The sequence below is a fragment of the Mesocricetus auratus genome, unplaced genomic scaffold (genome assembly GCF_017639785.1).
Source record: "Mesocricetus auratus isolate SY011 unplaced genomic scaffold, BCM_Maur_2.0 Super-Scaffold_100013, whole genome shotgun sequence".
Classification (NCBI taxonomy): Eukaryota; Metazoa; Chordata; class Mammalia; order Rodentia; family Cricetidae; genus Mesocricetus; species Mesocricetus auratus.
In genome coordinates, this window is record NW_024429196.1 from 44,762,026 (window position 1) to 44,780,753 (window position 18,728).

General features: G+C 43.3%; 1 protein-coding gene and 2 non-coding genes across 3 annotated transcripts; 2 read left to right on the top strand and 1 right to left on the bottom strand.

Moving 5' to 3' along the window:
- Positions 1 to 3,046: 3,046 nt before the first annotated feature.
- Positions 3,047 to 12,796, top strand: Gpx6 (glutathione peroxidase 6). The gene is made up of 5 exons (XM_005086665.4): positions 3,047 to 3,189; positions 4,521 to 4,674; positions 9,489 to 9,606; positions 10,069 to 10,168; positions 11,869 to 12,796. The coding sequence occupies exons 1-5, from the start codon at positions 3,103 to 3,105 to the stop codon at positions 12,073 to 12,075; spliced, it is 666 nt and encodes a 221-aa protein (XP_005086722.1). The 5' UTR covers positions 3,047 to 3,102; the 3' UTR covers positions 12,076 to 12,796.
- A 2,399-nt stretch (positions 12,797 to 15,195) lies between these two features.
- Trnat-cgu lies at positions 15,196 to 15,269 on the top strand. Its single transcript has one exon. It is a non-coding gene; the product is annotated as a tRNA-Thr (tRNA).
- A 2,092-nt stretch (positions 15,270 to 17,361) lies between these two features.
- Trnam-cau lies at positions 17,362 to 17,434 on the bottom strand. The gene has a single exon. It is a non-coding gene; the product is annotated as a tRNA-Met (tRNA).
- Between the last annotated feature and the right edge of the window lie 1,294 nt (positions 17,435 to 18,728).

The following is an 18,728-nucleotide window of genomic DNA, read 5'->3' on the forward strand; positions in this document are numbered from 1 at the left end:
GAGGGGCACCTTCTTCACGGCTGCTTCAAGGCCCCGGAGAGTGGCGTGGCTGCACTGGTGTCTGGAGCAGATCCTGGACTTTAGAGGAACACAGAAATACCAGATAACAAAAAGGGTGCCTTCTCAGAGTTCACAAGAATTGGACTCCATCCAGATCCCATTTCTCAGAGACATAGAAGGCCCTTTGTGTGAACTTGGAAGGGGCAGGGCAGGTGGCAAGGATTGGATGACAGAAGGCTTAGAACTGGAGAGGAAGACTTTCTCATGAACTCAAGCCGACAGTAAAAACCAGGTGGATGGGAGAGAATGCTGGAGGAAGCAGCCGGGAAATACAATTCTCTTCCACTTCAAAGATTTGGGAACAAGATTCCGGCTGTTATCTTATTAAAACTTCACAATAACACATTTTTAACACAGGCGGGGCAGAGATTATTACAAGTATCTGCAGAGGAGGAGACGAAGGCCAGGTCATTCCTGACTCATGACCTACAGCTTTCTCGTTGATAACTTTCCACTATGAATGAATGTCCTTCTTTTTATTCCTCCTCTGCCGAGGAACTTTTCCCCAGGGGCCAGAGTGAGGGGCAAAACGGAAATGCTTAGCATCAATAGTCTGGCTTCATATTTTAAAAACTTGACATTTGTTTTTGTTTAAGTGGTGAAGTTTGAAAAGACAGAACAAATGATGGTCATTGTGAGGCAGATTAAAAAAGGATGGGGAAATCAAGGGAGCATGAGAAGAGAAAGAAACCCTGTTACCTTGGGATCTAGTCTGCCCTTTCTGCTCCCTGAAAGTCAAGAAATCTCATCACAACAAATCAACCCAAAATTGCCTGCAGAAGTAATTTGTGTTTTCCTAAAAACACCTCAAACAAGGATGTTAAAAACAATGGATGAGTTATGTTTACGTTAGGCCAGAATATTTGTGACTCTGAGCTTTACTGTGTTAGTAGTCCTCATTTGTCCCTAAATATAAACAGTAAAATAGCCTTTAATTTAACTTTTTAAAAGAGAGATAGGGCTGGGCGGTGGTGGCACACGCCTTTAATTCCAGCACTCAGGAGGCAGAGGCAGGTGATCTCTGTGAGTTCGAGACCAAGCCTGGCCTACCGATCGAGTTCCAGGACAGGCTCCAAAACAATACAGAGAAACGCTGTCTCTAAAAAACAAAAAACAAACAAACAAACAAACAAAAAACAGAGAGAGAGAGAGAGAGAGAGAGAGAGAGAGAGAGAGAGAGAGAGAGAGAGAGAAAGAGATAGGATTCTTTAAGAAAAATATGGGACTGGAAATATGGCTCAGCAGTTAAAAGCATTGGCTGATCTTCTAGAGGTTTGATTCCTAGCACTCATGGCAACACACAACTGCCTGTAGCCCTAGCCCCAGGGGATCCAATGCCCTCTTCTGGCTTCTGCAGGCACCTTGGCATGTGTGTGGCTCACATACATACATTCAGACAAAACACTCATACACATGCAGGAAGGAAGGAAGGAAAGGGAAGGGAAGGAAGGAAAAGTAGATGTTCTGGTTGGTCATCAGAGTCATCAGAGCAAAGAGAACCGAAATTGAGAAACTGCCTCCGTAAGATTGTGCTGTAGGCAAGCCTGTAGTGCATTTTCTTAATTATTGATTGATGGGGGATGGACCAGCTCATTGTGGGTGGTGCCACCCCTGGGCTAGTTAGTGGTCCTGGGTTCTGTTAAAAAACAGACTGAGCAAGCCATGAAGAGTAAGTCAGTAAGTAGCACTCCTCCATGCCCTTTGTATCAGCTCCTGCCTCCAGGATCCTGCCCCATTTGAGTTCCCATCCTGACTTCCTTTGATGATGGGCAGTGTTATGGAAGCATAAGCCAAATAAACCCTTTCCTCCCCAATCTGCTATGGTTACGTCAATGGTAACCCTGGCTAAGGCAATAGGACTGGGGATGAATAATAGCTCAGGTTGTAGACACTTGCTTAGTATGCAAGAAGTTTGGGGTTCAATCCTCAGCCTCACAGAACACAAGGTGTGATGGCAAACATCTGTATCAGCCCAGAGGTGAAGTCGGGAAGATCATATGTTCAAGGTCACCACCAGCTGCAAATCAATTAGAGGCCAGCCTGGGATACATGAAAACAGTGGCACATATCTTTAATCCCAGCATTCAGGAGGTAGAGGCAGGCAGATCTCTGTGTTTGAGGCCTGGTCTACAAATCGAGTTCCAGGGCAGTGAGGAAGGGCGACACAAAGAAACCCTGTCTTGAAAAGCCAAACCAAACCAAACCAAACCAACCAAACAACAAAACAACCAAACAAAAGCCCAACGGCCCATGTAAGGTAGAAGAAGAGAACCAGCTGCCACACTTGTTCTAGGGCCTCCCTGTGCATGCTCACACAGCAGACACGAAATACTAAATTAACATTTGAGTTTAAATCTTTACAAACTAAACCAGGGCATGTATTTTTTGCTTTTAAGCCTTATTCTGAGCTTCACTAGTCTTGCTGTAAACTACAAGCTTTGAGGACTGGAAGAAAACCACAACAGCCCATACAGCTATGTTGTGGGATTGTACACTGCCTTTTCCTACGTGACTCTTTGTCTAAATACCTGCTATACTAACTGCTTTGTTCTCTCTGGTCTCGAAATTCTTTTCAGCAGTGTAATCAAGGATCTGGCTTTTCCTGAGCAGGACAGAGGTCCCTAAGGGGGAAGAGAACTCTCAGACTGTGAGTGCCTGTGTCTCCAGGCTGTTGACAATTTGAGTCAATGCTTTTCAAACTTAAGTTTGCACACAAACCTCGTGAATATGCTGTGGAAAAGTAGGCTGCGATTCAGTGGCCTGAGTTGCTCCAGTCACTTGGCGAGGGGAGGTACAGACTCTCAGGTTCCGGACAAAAAACGTGTCCACCTTCATCTCACCTTCAGCTGTCAGAACATGTGCCTACCCACGTGTCTCCTGTATCAGGAGAGCATAGCTGGAGAAGAGAGAGAAGGAGAGAGGTGGAGAGTGACAGCAGCTCTGTGATTGGCTGTGCATCTCCAAACTGGTACCTGCTGGGGATGCTCAAAAGGGATCACAGTTTCGGAGGTTCGACACTCAGCCAGTGTTCCTTGCAGAGCCATGGCCCAGGCGTTCTGGGCCTCCTGTCTTTTCCCACTGTTTCTAGCTGCCTTGGCTCAGGAGACTCTGAATCTTCAAAAAGCAAAGGTAAGCACCCCCCAGGGCATGGAAGCTGATTCCATCATCTGGTAAGTAAAGCGGTTACCAAGACATTCAGGGACCTGTCCTGTTCTTGAAGGGAGTGAGCTGCCTGAGAGCCTTTCTTTGCAGACCACCGCCACTGCTGCCCTCCGCCATGCACCTTTCCCGCCTGTTCATTGCGCTTTATCGTGATTGCCACGCATGTCTCTTTCTCTGCAGCTGATCTTTGAGAATATAGCTAGCTATGTCCCTACCCCCACGCCAGCTGCCTCTGCCACTTCTCCTCGATGGCTGCTTGACACCTCAGAATCTGCCTTGTCCCATGCTGGTCTGTGACTTGAAGCAGCCCCATGAGTTAAGTAGCTAGTGAGTTGGGAGGGAGGCTGACTGTTTTCAGACCAACTGGACCAAACCTAGAGTAGAGAAGAGGAAACTGGACTGGGCTCCAGAGCTCCGGGGTGAGGGAAAGAGGGACTTTTCTTCAGTGACTATTAAGACACAGAGGCTGACTGGGTGGGGGTGGAGGGTGTGGAGAGAGAGCTCAGCTCAGGGTGAGGACTTCTTATATCTTGGTGTTGCTCCAAGGAGCTGCACAATCATCACAGTTTGGGGGCAGTAGCCAAAAACCCTCGCAAGGAGCTAAGAAGAGGGATTGTATCCTAAAGTATCCATATGGAGTCAGTATCCATCCCTGTTAGAAAAAATAATGCATGCATACATCTAGACGGCAGAATAGGGCTAATAGAGATGACATGAGGGATCAATATATTTTAACCTTAAAGTCATAGAAACTTGTTGAAAACCTCAACCTCACTTGTGTCTTTAAGCTACTTATATGTCTCTTGTCAATTCTGGCTCCCTTCCATAAAAGGTGAGGGACAAGCTTATCATAGAGCACAGTGATTCCCAGACCTTAGCTAAATAGAACCCGTTCCTAGAGCTTTTGACCCAGATTGTCTTCTTGGGAGCCCAAACAGTTCTAAAATTCTCACGTGATGCTTATGCAAGCCCTGAAGTCTGACCTTTGACCTCTGTTATTGGCCATGTGAAGGGTACGGATGCTTGTAAAATTCTGATTGGCAGCTGTAAAGTCATAAGTTATCTACTATTAAATAAGATCCCAGCCCAGTGGAGCGGGCACCCTCTAGGGACACCCAGGTCTGTGTCCACCACCAATGCCTGCTTGGGTGTGAAGTTCCTCAAACAGAAATTCTTCAGTTCTTAAAATTTCAAAATATTGCATGAAAAAATCTTCCAGTGCTTTGAAAATGCTGGCAGGCATCGAGAATTATGGTTTGTTAGGTCATACCACTACAGTTACTTGTGTTATATTACAGGTGGATTGCAACAAAGGTGTGGCTGGCACCATCTATGAGTATGGAGCCAAGACCCTGACTGGCGGGGAGTATGTTCCTTTCCAGCAGTATGCAGGAAAGCACATCCTCTTCGTCAACGTGGCCTCCTTCTGTGGCCTGACAGCTACTTATCCTGGTAAGAACTCCAACTTCAATTCTCTCTCAGAACTAGCCTGCCATACTACCATATTGTCAACGGAGAAGGCTTTGCTGTGTTGCTGGGATTGAGGAATGAATAAGCATGCTGATGCTATTCCCCTAAATTTTCCCATCCTGCTGCTTTTAATGCCAGAATTATCTGTGTTCTGAGAACCAAGGTTTTCCCAGGGATATGCTGGAAACCACTAAGAACTCATCTGTGGTTGAACAAGTTGGAGTTGCTGCCATCTGCCACAGGAAACACGGAAGCTTCTCAGGAAGGGATAAAAAAGACTCAGGCCATCTGAGCTGGTGTCAGGTAGTGTGGAGAAGGATTCAAAAGAACTGGATGTTTGTTCTGGATTAAGGGCTGTCAGGAAATGTAGAAGGGGGCAATTATGTGATTGGTTATCTTATAAAATCTATATTATGAGAGGAACAGAAAGGCTGAAGAATCTGTAAATGGTAAAGCAGTTGCAATAATTTATATTGGCAGGGTGACAAGTGGTCACTTTGTGATTTAGACACTGTGTGTGTGTGTGTGTGTGTGTGTGTGTGTTCAGTCTTGATTGGTCATGGTTGCAAACTCTGATGTTGATGTTCTGTGGAGTTGATTGATACAACACCAAACACCAAAGTCTTTCTGTGACTCATAGTCAGAAGCCAGAATAGTGGAGATGGGCTTGCATTAAACCAAAAGTGAATGGGGAGTCATAATACAGATTATATGGTTGGTCAGGTAGCTCAGTTGGCAGCATATTCAGCATACACAAAATCCTGGGTTTGGTCCTGGGTTTGATAGTGATACAAACCTGTCATCTCAGCATTTGTGAGTGGGAGGCAGGAGGATCTGGAGTTCAAAGTCATTTTCAAACATTGAACTACTTTTTAAGATCCCATATCAAAACAAAAACAAACATCAGGAGGCTAGGGAAGTATCTCAGTGTAGAAAGTGTTTATTGAACACACATGAAGACTTGTATTCAGTTTCCTAGAACCTACAAAAATCCAAACATGGTAGAGGCACAAGCCTGTAAGCCGTAAGCCTAGAACGGGGAGACAAGAGGTGAGGAGGCAGGTGCATTCCTCTGGCTGACTGTCCAGCCAGTCTAGGTAAAACAGCGAGCCCTGTTCAGCAAGAGACGTTCTAAAAAATATAACATATGTCATATATTATAAAGTAGAAAAACATAAGGTGGGGATAAATAGAAGAAAATACCAAACATCTACTCCCTATCTACACACACACACACACACACACACACACACACACACACACACACACACACCACTACCACCACTACCACCACCACCACCAGGATATAAGACTGTTTTTTATCTTTGGGAGGCACCCCCAAATGATAGAGGAGAATGAAGGTATTTATCCAAGCTGCTGTAACTGGCATCAAGGCTGCTTGGAGCAAATGGTAAATATAGGAGAATGTCTCATTTCCCTATTGTGTCCATCATGGGAGAATTTTATGTTTTTGTTAATCCAAATACAATCATATAAGTTTCCCCATGAATTGTACAAGTAATATATATATATACTAAGAACATTATTGCTTTAAGGATATCCATGATAACTTCAAAATGTTTATTGAATCAAATGCTACAGATAATTGGACCAAAATAATACAGGAATAAGTTTTTATAAATTCCACATGTTGACATTACTACTTACTTGACTAATCAAAAATATCAGATGCTGTTCAAAAGTAATTTTTGAGATAGGATCTCACTCTTTCAAATTAATGATCCTTCTGCCTCTGCCTCCCAAATGCTTGGATTCGATGTGTGAACAACATTATTACACACTATCAATTTGTTTTAATGCAACTATAATAATTACAAATTCTAGAATTTTCTGCTTACTACTTAAATTGATGCATACTACAATGTCTTATCCAGGACACATGTGCCATCAAATTTTGGTATTTTGAAGTTATTCAGAGGAGGATGCTTGAATTAGCTGTGGTTATATTAAAATGGTGCTTCTTCAGGCAGGCATTAATAGTACAGCCTGTAATCACATTCGGTAGGTGGATGCTACATGAATCCCTGTATCAAGGAAATTAAAAAAAGAATAAAATACCACATGATATAAACCACAGACAAACAACTGGTTCATATTTTAAGAGAAGATAAAGACTTATTTCAATTTAGTGGTGAAATTGCAGGTTTTTTTGTTCTTGTCTTCTTTTTCTATTTTATGTATACGGTTGTTTTGTCTGGATATATGAATATATGCATCTATGTATGTGAACCACATGCATGCAGTACCCACAGAGTCCAGAAGAAATATTGAATCTTCTGGAACTGGAGTAATAGATAGTTGTGAGATGCAATGGGAGCGCTGGGAATTGAACCCAAGTCTTCTGGAAGAGCAGTCAGTGCTCTTAGTCACTGTTTCTATAGCCTTATGTGGAATCAACTTTAAGAAAAACCTGAAAGGTTATATATTAAATTCTTAGAAAATCCAAGAACCTAAATTTAAGAGTAAAAAGTCAATTTATTATCAGTTAACCAATGAGGATTTTCTTTCCTTCAAAAAGTTGAAAATATGGTAGATTTGGAAAGTTGTTATAATTTAGTTGTAGGCCTAATAGTATGGCTCAATGGTAGAATACTTGGCTACCATTTGTGTAGGTCTGAGGGAATGTTTTAAGATTTAATTTTAATACATGCGTTGAGTATATAATACTTCACAACTTTCAAAAGATACAAGAGAGTTTAACAGGCACATTGCCCAAATTTGTATAGTTTATAATATATTTTTCCTGAAGTCAGTCTCTCTTTCTTGTGTGTGTGTGTGTGTGTGTGTGTGTGTGTGTGTGTGTGTGTAAGAGAGATAAGAATAAATACACACAAATTAGGTTTCACCTTGCTCCTTTGCATAATAAAATGCCTTGGATGTTATTCTTTATCAGTGCCTGCTGTTTCCTCACTGCTGTAGAACAACCTTTGTACACTGTGAATATGTATTACTCTCATTGATTAATAAAGAGCTGACTGGCCTATAGCTGGGCAGGAAGAGACTGGGTGGGAGAGCCAGACTAGGAGGACATTTGAAAGAAGGGCAGAGTCAGAGGAGCTGCCAGCCAAACACAGAGAGGAAACAGGAGGAGCAAGACAAGAGAGGTAACGCTACGTTCCAGAATGTAGATTAATATAAATGGGTTAATTTAAGTTGTCAGAGTTAACTAATAACACGCCCGAGCTATTGGCTGATCATTTATAATTAGTAATAAGTCTCCGATTATGAGGTAAGCAGCTGACAAACAGAGTTAATCATGATCCCAATGGAAAAATGCCACCTACACCTCACTTTTCTGTTTGCTTAAGACAAGGTCTCCAGTAAACAAGGTTTGTCTTGAACTTTTGATCCTCCTGATCTATCTCCCAAGTGTTGGGATTACAGGCTTCAATCACTATGACTGATTAATTTGCTCATTTTGAATTAAACTACATCATGAGAATTTTAAAGAACACCTCAAATTTTACTCAGTGAAAAAGTTGAGAGGTCTCAGAGCTTAACAGAGACTAAAATTGAGGTCTGCTGTGTTTCTCCTACAAGGAGGAAGCTGAAGGTAAGAGACAGGTGAATGTAGGCAGTTACTGAAGAAATGTGGGAGACTGTTGATATAAATTATTTTTATATAGGTTGGAGGTGTAGTTCAGTTGATTGAATACTTGCCTAGCCTGTATGAAACCCTAGGTTCAAACCCCAGCACCACACAAACCAGTGTGGTAATGCAGATCTTTAATCCCAGCATTGGGAAGAGGAAGGTGGAGGTGGGAGGGTCAGAAGTTCAAGGTCATCCTTCGCTGCATAGTAAGCTGGAAGCCATCCTGATCATACATGAAACTGTCTCAAAATAAATTTTATGTAAAATGTATTAAACATATACTTTCACATAAGATATACAAGAGAAAATTAAAACTTGAAGACACTCTTATCTAGGAAGAGGCTCTTCGGGGAGTCACTGGCAAGCAGAGCTGAGCCTAAGTGAGCTTAGTGGCTCGTTCTGAGGAGTAACTCTAAACTAAAAATGACTGAAGACAGAGCAGACACATAATAGGCTTTGGGTGTATGAAGAACAGTCTAAACTGTGTGCCTGGGATCCCAGAGGTGGAAATGGCCTTAGTTCATTGGTATTGAGGTCAGGGTAGAGAATGCTATGTAACCAGATTTTCTCACCCCCCCCAGAAAGTATCTCACTATGTAAACTTGGTTAGCCTGGTACCCACTGTACAGATCAGGCTGACCATCCCCTTGCCTGTATCTCCCAACTGCTGGGATTATAGGTGAGCACTGCAACCAGACTCTGGTTTTCTGTTTCCTTCTATTAATTCTAATGTGCAACAGCAAAGTGTGCTTCTGGGAAAGTGACTGTAGTGCCATCATGAGGCATGGTGGGAGGACAGGAGAGCGTGCCCATTTGGTTTGCTTTTTCTTTATGAAACATCTCAATTGATCCACCAGCTAATGAAGAGAATGCATCTTGAGTCTAGCCTCCTTTCAGAGTCAAGTAGGATTTTTCATAGGTCTAATGAGTTAATGTCTATTTGCTTTAAATAAACTCTGCATGGAAGATGGGGAGCCATGAAATCTGAGAGACTTTGTGCCACAAAACCAGCAGCCATTGACATGAGTTCCTGGAAACCTGTGTTGTAGCTGTTTGCTCTGCCTATTTAATGTCTGTAACTTTTCATAGTCTTCAGTGCATTCGTGTGATGAGAGGATAAACCTCGTGGCCCTTTGAGCCTTGATCAGGAAGTCTGTCCATGCTGTTCACCCTCTACCTACAGAGCTGAACACGCTGCAGGAGGAGCTGAAGCAGTTCAATGTCATTGTTTTGGGCTTTCCTTGCAACCAGTTTGGAAAACAAGAACCTGCAAAGAACTCAGAGATCCTCCTAGGACTCAAGTGAGTGCTATGTGGGGCCCCAGAGATGCCCTTTCCTCATCTGCCTAGATACCATCTCATTCCAGAATCTTCTAGGATAGGAAATGGAACAATGGGCTGAAATGAGTCATCATGATGCCTTGAATTCCATCTAGTCCTGCAGGAAATGCCCACATGAGACTTCCTTGAGGGTGAGACTAGGAAGGAGATAAGGAAAAGACATTTAGGGGAAAGATGGACACAGAGGAAATGGGGAGACAGACACAGATGGTCCGGGAAATCTGATGTCAATATCGTCTCCCCAGTGTCTTGGAATCCTCTGATTCCATGAAGCCTCCTACTTGGAATCTGGATCCCAGAGGCCCTCTTCCTCCTCTCTCTTTCTGCAGTCCTCTCCTTCCCTTTGTGAGGATCACTGGTGGCCATTCCTATCCCTCCTGTATTTAATTTGGAGTCTCTTGAGAACACCTTGTTTCACTGCAGATATGTGCGCCCAGGAGGTGGCTATGTCCCCAATTTCCAGCTTTTTGAGAAAGGGGACGTGAATGGAGAAAATGAACAAAAGATTTTTTCTTTCCTAAAGGTGAGTGAATAAACATGGCATGGATCAGTTAGGTAGGATTCTCTGGAAGCACTGGGGCAGGTGTCTATGATGACTTGGAATTCCTTAAGGAGTAAATTCACAGACATGAGGAAAGATACAGGATAGCTCTGATGGGGATTAGCCTTCCCTGATTAACACTACTGATTTGTTTATGTGACGATCTTTAATTAAATCCCGACTTTATTCAAGGAAGGGTGAAATACAAGTTAAAAGTTATTAATAGGTTAGTCTCTTATATGAAGGCTCTATTATAAAGTCAGAGATGACATAGGCATGACTAAGAGAGAGTGCTATGGAAAAGAATCACAGAGTATTACAGCTGCAAAACAACAGGAGAGAATGACCTTCCCAACAAGGATCACTTAGTCACTTGTCCCCAGAGGATGGTTTGCAGACCAAAGCTGTCCCTGTGGATATTTTTACTCACCCACAGCAAACTGAAATTAAAGATACAATTATTCAAATATAAAAGACAATCATTTATTCCAATAATAAGCTATGGTCAGGCTACACTACATGAACTGCTTTTTATAGCACAATGACCATGACAAAACACGGTGGCTCATAACTATAATGCCAGTACTCAGAATATAGAGGCAGGGGATGGCTGTGAATTCTAGGCTAACTTAGTCTAAATAGTCCTCTCCAGGCAAGTTACAGCTACATAACAAAGCAGTGGTATTATCCACACAGAGCTGCCTAATATTTAAGAGTCCTATCTAGTGTGGTGACATCCCACACTTGAGAAGTTGACTTCACAGTCACACTGAGTTTCAGACCAACTTGGGCTCTTGAATGAAGCTAGCTGACTGACTGACTGACTGACTGACTAAATAGATAAACAAATAAACAAAGAGTGTGGAGCTGGAGGGCCACATCAACAGGAAGAGCATGTACTGATCTCCAGATTAGTTCCAGAATCCACATTATGCAGCTTACAACTACCTGTTCAGTATGGGATCCAAACACCTGTTCTGAAATTTGCAGGGCCTGTATTCATAGGTGTACACACCCACATGACACACACACACACATGTATATACCTAATTTAAAATAAATATAAAGAAAAGAAAAAGAAAGTAAATAAGTAAAATATCTTAAGATTTAAATTTATACTTATGACAGATTTTTAATTTTCTTATTGACAAAATAACTATTGAACTTCTATGGCTTGTGAAGTCTCAAGGTTTGGGAACTACTGCTCTAAAACCAATCTATTATTTTTCATCTATGAATACTGAGATCATAGAAAACATGACATACTGAAAGAAATGGATTTTTTTGATACAGGGTTTCTCTGTGTAGCAACTCTGGCTGTCCTGGAACTCACTCTATAGACCAGGCTGGTCTTGAACTTAGAGATCCACTTGTCTCTGTCTCCCAAGCGCTAGAATTAAAGGTATGTGCCATCATGCCCAGCTGAAGGTATTCTTTTACTCATGATAAAATCATGAGACTAGAGGAGAGGCAGCAAAGTGGGTGCTTTTCACTGACTGTCACACTTTTTATCCTGGTTAGAATGGCTTTGGTGTGCAGGTGGCAGTATCCTAACAGATCTGGGAGGGACCAGACGCATGTGGAGTTTAAAACATTAAGATTTACAGCAGTGAGCAGAGAAGACTGCACAACACAGAAGCAGAAATGAGATCATCTTCCCATTTTTCATATCTCTACTCCAGAACTCCTGCCCTCCCACTTCTGAACTTTTGGGCTCTACGGAATATCTCTTCTGGAATCCCATGAGGGTCCATGACATCCGCTGGAATTTTGAGAAGTTCCTGGTGGGGCCAGATGGAGTCCCTGTCATGCGCTGGTTCCACAAGACTCCTGTCAGCACTGTCCAATCAGACATCATGGAGTACCTAAACCAATCTCATACCCACTAGGGTATGCTTTACAAATAATGTCTTTGCTCCACCCCTTCACCAGCCTTCATATGACCAAAGCATGCAACACTACCTGTGTTCCAACTAATGCATGTGTGAACAGCTTTGTATGCAGAAGTGTAGTTCTGGTAGGCATATACATACATGTATTGAAAATTAAGTCAAAGAAAATCTATCTACCCAAATATCTGATTCTGCTATATTAAGTGTTCCTAATCTATCCCAAAAGGAAGTCATATTGTAGAGTTGATGATTCGAACAATCCCATCCACTTAAAAAAATGCAAACCTGCAAAAGTCCTAACACTCAGTGTCCCATGGGTTTAAAAAAGTGGAAATGAGTAGCAAGATCATCTGAATTCCCTTACCAGCCTCCTCTCCTCCTAAGCTGGTCATGCTTTGTCAAGCTCTTCGTCTGTCTATCCGTTTTAGTGGCACAGCATCCTGTAGTTTTCTTAGGAGATTCTGAAAGCTGAGAGCAGAAACCTCACCTGGCATGAAGGGAAGGGCATCTCCACCGTAGGGCCCAGTGTCCCTCTGGATGAGACCCTAGCAGAGCCTTCCTAGGTGCCTTCCTCTTAGTTATTTGGGTCCTGGCTCCTGGCCACAAATGTCCTTCACACCAAACGATGAACCTCACTGTCATCCTGACTCTTCACAACGTTAAATTCATTTCTATTACCACTGTCTCATGATAATAATAAATAATCAAAGAACACGCAGCTGTGGACTCTGAGTGATGCTTTTCAGTCCATACTATGCGCTCTCTTGACCTCACTATTTACATCTTCAACATTCTGGTTTTCTCAGAAGTGTTCTAGAATCTTCCTTGGCACTACTGAAAGCTTCAGGTGGTACTCCAGACATATTGCTGTTCAGATCTAAAGGTCAGACCTATGAATGTAGCCTGGAGTTTCCAGTCCTCCTTTCTCAGCCTTTCAAGTAGCTAGGAGTACAGGTACTGCAGTCATGCCCAGCTCCTAGACCTTTGGGAGCCAGGCCTCTCCATACCTCCTATTCTGATCACTTACTGGAACCCTCCAAGGCCAGACATAAGAGGACTTCTTACTTCTAAAAGAATCTCTCCCTCTCCCTTCTTCTCTCTCCCTCTTTTCTTCTTCCCCTCATTTCTGTTTATAAAATTAATTCATACTTACAGTTAAAATCTGAAAGTACTTATTTCCAATTTGTCAAAAATCAGCAAAACCTAATGTTTATCGGAGGTGCAGAGGCCCTACAGAAAGCCCTGCTATTAGTGGTCAGCTGCTACAGTACTGTGTTCTATTCAGATGGAAAACTGAGGTAGCAAAGTAGCTTTTCTGGTGTCTGTAGCTCTGGCCCTTGAGTGTCACAGGGTTATTCACAACCTATCGTGTAATCAGATAAGCTGTGATTGCTGACGGACAACCTAATGGGCAGTCAGTATCACTAAGAGTGTGGATCACAAAATCGTTAATTAGGGTCCTCATTCAGAGGACCAGGTTCTGGGACAATCACCTCACTTAGTCCCCGAAGGGACTCTAGCCAGCCTGAGAATGGCGACCATAGCTCTGGCAGGCCTTGCCCTTCTCCCTGACTCCCTCTGCCTTGCTGAAAACTGTTAGATAACACTCCTAAAGCAAACCACCAAGCTCTATTCCCTGATTTGGCCACTTCTTCCTCCTGAAGCTGACAACCAAGGTCCAGTTATCAAAGTACTGAAGTAGCAATCAAAAGCACTCTTTTTACTGTCCTAATTAACACGCCCATTAAACACCTCATTCTAACATAGGGTTTCCCCTTTTACCTTTATAAACTGCCATTTGCCTGCTGGCTTATGTCTGTGTCCTTTCTATCCAGAGGCCCCCTCACCCCGGATATCCCTTTGCCCCTTCCCCTTCTCCCTCTTGCTCTATCTCTTGTCTTAGTCTCCCTTTGTCCCTCCGGGGAAAATAAATCTCCTTTGTGCTGAGAACTTGGTCCCTTCAGTCCCAGGAAGCTCCAAGTTTCCCTGCTGCACTTTGGGGTCAGTGGCAGAAGGTTGTGTTTTGGGGGTGTTTATTTTTAAAGCTAAGGCTTGCTACTTAATGTAGCTTGGCCTCAGGCTCAAGGCAATCCTCCTGCCTCTGCCTTCCCAGTGTTGGGATTGCAGGTGTACACCACCACAGGATTGGATATTTTAATGAGAGCAACTACAAGACAAAGGTCTCTCCCTACGCCCACCTCAGTCTTTTAACTCTACACACTGGGAATCCGAGTTCTGCTTGATATTGTAAAGTCCGTAGGGTGAAAGCCTTTGGCTGAAGGTGTTCAGAAGTAGCACTTAATTCCCACAGTTCGATTTGGAACCCGTTTGCATTTGATGCGACTCTCCATGTCCTCCCCAGCCCTGAGGAGATGATCCTGCTTGCCCCATTCTTGTGGCCTAGAAAATTCGTTTCTAGGATCTCTCCTCTACTCCACCCCATCCCCGCCCCCAACAGTCACAGCACCAGCCAGCTTCCAGCTTAAGCACAGCGCTCCACCTCCACTCCCAGGAAACCAAGCTATTTCTCATCCCTACTGTCCAGGGTGCAAGCTCCAGCCTCCCCATTCCCTCCCTCCAGAGGCTCTGAGTGAGAATGTCTTTATGGTCCTTGAAATAGATCTTATGAGGTTCAAACAAGGCATAAACCTGCAGACACCCGTAGCTGAAGATCGGTCGCCAGTCGTCAGCAAATCTGGAAAGTGAGACCACTGTAAATGGTTTATTTCTTACGCAGCTCTTTGAAGAGGCCAAAGACTTGCACAGCACATACGTACGCACAAGTGCCGCGCCTACACATTTATCTGCTTTATCGTGGATGGGCTTTGTCACTCCATAGCTGAGTGTGTGTGTGTGTGTGTGTGTGTGTGTGTGTGTGTGTGTGTGTGTGTGTGTGGTGCCTGTCTTTGTGATAAGAGGAAAATATCTGATTCTAGGACTGATTCCTCTCCGTGTGTGAGGCTTTCAGTCTTACTACAGAAAACGCAGCATCTTTTCACAGCTGATTCTTCTCTGATAAAAATAGGCATTGCTAGATAGTGTAAACTTTTTTTATTTTCCCACCAAGTCGAAATAAAATAGGATATATTTAACTGTCTTCCCTACCTGCTGCCGTGTGGCTCCATGGCTTAGCTGGTTAAAGCGCCTGTCTCGTAAACAGGAGATCCTGGGTTCGACTCCCAGTGGGGCCTTGTGTTTTCACACTCTTTACAAACAAAACGCAATTGTTAAAATGTTACTTTATTTGCAAGATTGTAACCTACCATGGTCCTCATACTTTTTAAACTGCACAGTTTCTAATGAGGTAATTAAAATTTCCTAGACCCATGTACACCTGGGACAGCAAGACTCAGGAGCGGACTGGAAGAGCAACTCTCCCAGAGCAACTGTGCCAGAGCGACTAAAGCAGCTGAGACCACCCCCAGTGCTTTGTAAAAAGGTCTAGGGCCCCTCATCTCCCATTGTCTCATCCACTAATCAACAAACATTAACTGATGTTATGTGGCAGGCGTACTCACAAAGTACAGCTGTGGACAAAGCTAACCAAAAACTGCGGGGAATCTTACATGCCAGTGTAGGAGTGACAGATACACAAAAATGAATATACAGTGTAATAACCGTGTCCACTACTGATAAACTCTGGGGGCGGGGATGAACTAAGGAAAGAATACGGAACAAGTACTAGGTGGGGCAAGTTCTTAGAGAGCATCTCATCAAATAAAACCATTGACAAATGTTCTTAATATTTTTATATATTTATTTCTGTGTGCATGCATGTGTGTATATGGAGGTTGAGGACAACTTGTGGGAGTCAATTCACTCCTTACCATGTTAGTTCTAGGGACACAGTTATATTGTCAGGGTTGGTGAGTGGTGCCCATACCCCTTGAGCCATCTCACTGGCCATGTTTTTAATTTTTTTTTTTTTTTTTTACTCAATGGAAGCTGTCACAGTATAACCAGTACACCACTCTCTGAGTACCATAAGTAGCAACATAAAATAATCAGAAAATTACCTTTAACTGTGCTTGGATCTCACCTCTGTTCATTCGCTTCTGACTGCTGGGATTAAAGGTGTGTGCCTGGCTTCTATGGCTTGTGGTTTACTTTGCTTTCTGAATCCACAGACAAGCTTTAGTAAATCATTACACATGTAATCTCAGCATGAGAGACTTTCCACTTATTTAAAGGCAGCCTAGACTAGGGAGAGTGACCCTGTCTTACTTCTTCCCATAATAACCAATAGCAACCTTTGTAGTCTCCACCACACTCAAAGACAGATGGTGTACCTTTTTCTAAGACCTGTATGCCCATGCATTGTGCCCCACATGTTTAGAGTTGAATGTAACTAGTTGTCAGTTTGTCTATTGATCACCTAATGGTGGGTTAGAAAGGTAGGTCCTATCCAGTTCATGTAGTGTCACTGAGATAGAGCTCATCCTAGGACCCCTAGGCAACAAGATCTTCCCGGGGCATAATGTAGATGTTTCTTCGGACTTGTAGATGTTTCTTCGGACTTGCTATGACTGTGTCATGATGCAGAGCCGATTTGTGTCCCATAGCAGACCTTGGCCTGGATCTGTGACAGTGAAATAAACAGAGCTGCATAGCAGATAACTCTGCTGGTCTACTGGTTTTTTGAGACAACCTGTAAGTGTGGCAATCCTTCCTCAGCCTCCCGAATGCAGCCATTACAGCTATGTATCATCACACTGCTTTAATGGGTTTTACTTTTATATCGCTTGAATTTGAAACACAGCTCTTAGCAACTCAAACCAATAGTGAAACAAGTTTAACGGGATTCTGGATTTGATAATTCTCTGGTTAGATGCAGACAGGCTCCCTTAAAAGGGATCTATGGTTCATTTCCTAAAACTCCGCCACCTTGTGGTAGGTATCTGCATTTGCAATTCCGGGTCAACTGACCATGACCAGACCCCCCAAATCCCTAGAGCCTGAGACTTAACCCCGATGAGAGGCTCGAACCTCCTCCCAATAACAAGATAGCATATCTGAACTATTTGGAGCTTCTAGATTAGTGTCAGTTTTCTAGAGCGCCAGCAGGTGACTGAGATTTATATTAGGCACACATTTAGTTTTACGCAACGCACTGTGGTAGGCATATTTAAAAGTCTTGAGCAAGAGGTACTAAAGTAAAAAGGTAAAGATCTCGAGATTACAGCCTCATTAGATTTATGGTGTGTGTCAGTTGACGATTTCTAGATTTCCTCTACAGGATTGGGAAACTTTATTTGTCCCTACGTTTCTGAGTCAAAATGTATTTGCCCTCTCTGAGGCTCGAACTCAGGACCTTCAGATTATGAGACTGACGCGCTGCCTACTGCGCTAAGAAGGCACTGAGAGTTTTGGTCTTGGGCAAAGCTATTGATCCTAATTTTTTCCACATTTCTACATTCTGAAGTCAGATTTCAGTCCCCCTGCAACAGAAGACCGAGAGACAGTGTGTGTGCCCTGTTCACCCGGCCGCCCCGAGCTGCCCGACACTACCGACAGCCGCGATGCAGCCCATCAAAAACATATTCTCAATTTTATTTCTGTGTGTCAACAGCGGTTCTCGAGCGTGAACTTTTTAGATGACAGCGGAGCCGGGAAGTTGCAAGAGCCGCAACCAAGATTGTTACAATCCGTACTCCCTAGCGGTGTCACTTGAGTGCCCTCTGTCTAGCTTCCAAAATAGAGTAATACAGATGAGCTGGAATAGCTGGGAGACGAAAAGACCTGGCCGGAAGGGAGGGCGGGAGGGGAAAATAATTAGCGCGGTTTTCTTGTGCGTCTAAATTTCTTAAAAGAGCCGTATTATGTAGAATGGCACACTAATTCACAGTATCATCTAACTCACTGAACATTTGTTACAAATAAGTCGTTCGGGAATACTAATCAGTGACGCAAATATGGACACAACTTTGCTGTCGGTCAGAAACGCTTTTAAATAGTTTTATATATACTTTCTAGAAATGAAATCTTTTCTTTGGCGTTTGAGAGTTCTGTTTTGGGAACAGAGTTTCACTCTGTAGCCCAACCTATCCTGGAACAAATACTCCGTCCTCAGTCTCCCGAGCTCTGGGATTTAAGAAATAAAATAAAATTGTTACCAAAAGTTTAGACACGCTTTTCACTTGTGAGGAAAGCACTAGGGAGCTTAACCCACTTACCATGGTGTGTGCGTAAGAGGGGCGCAGACACCACGCACGCAGCCCCCTGGGGAGCACACTCATCAGGCAACCAGCTCAGGTGTTTTCTCTGCCTTTGGCAAAGACCACCACCAGCCCCGGCTGGAGCGTGAGATTTGGTTAGGGAGCCCCCTATTTTCTGAGGAAGACATAGCAAAGGGCTTCCATTGAGAACATCTTTGAGTAGGCTGCGGTAGGGTGTCGAAGCAGGAGGCGGAGTCTGTTTATAGATTCCACTGGTAGTTCTGACATCTACAGAATAATTTATATTTAAAATAGCGAAAAACAGTAAAAACGTACTTGTCCCTGAGATCATTAAGATCAGCACTAGGAGTTTGCTTGTGTGACAGTGGGCTAAGGGGTCAAAAGGGGCTAGATTGAGACTCCAGTTATTTTGGGATGTGGCTTCAAATCTTACCCCTGCCAGACTTATTGTAACCCTTGAAGCACAGTGGCTTC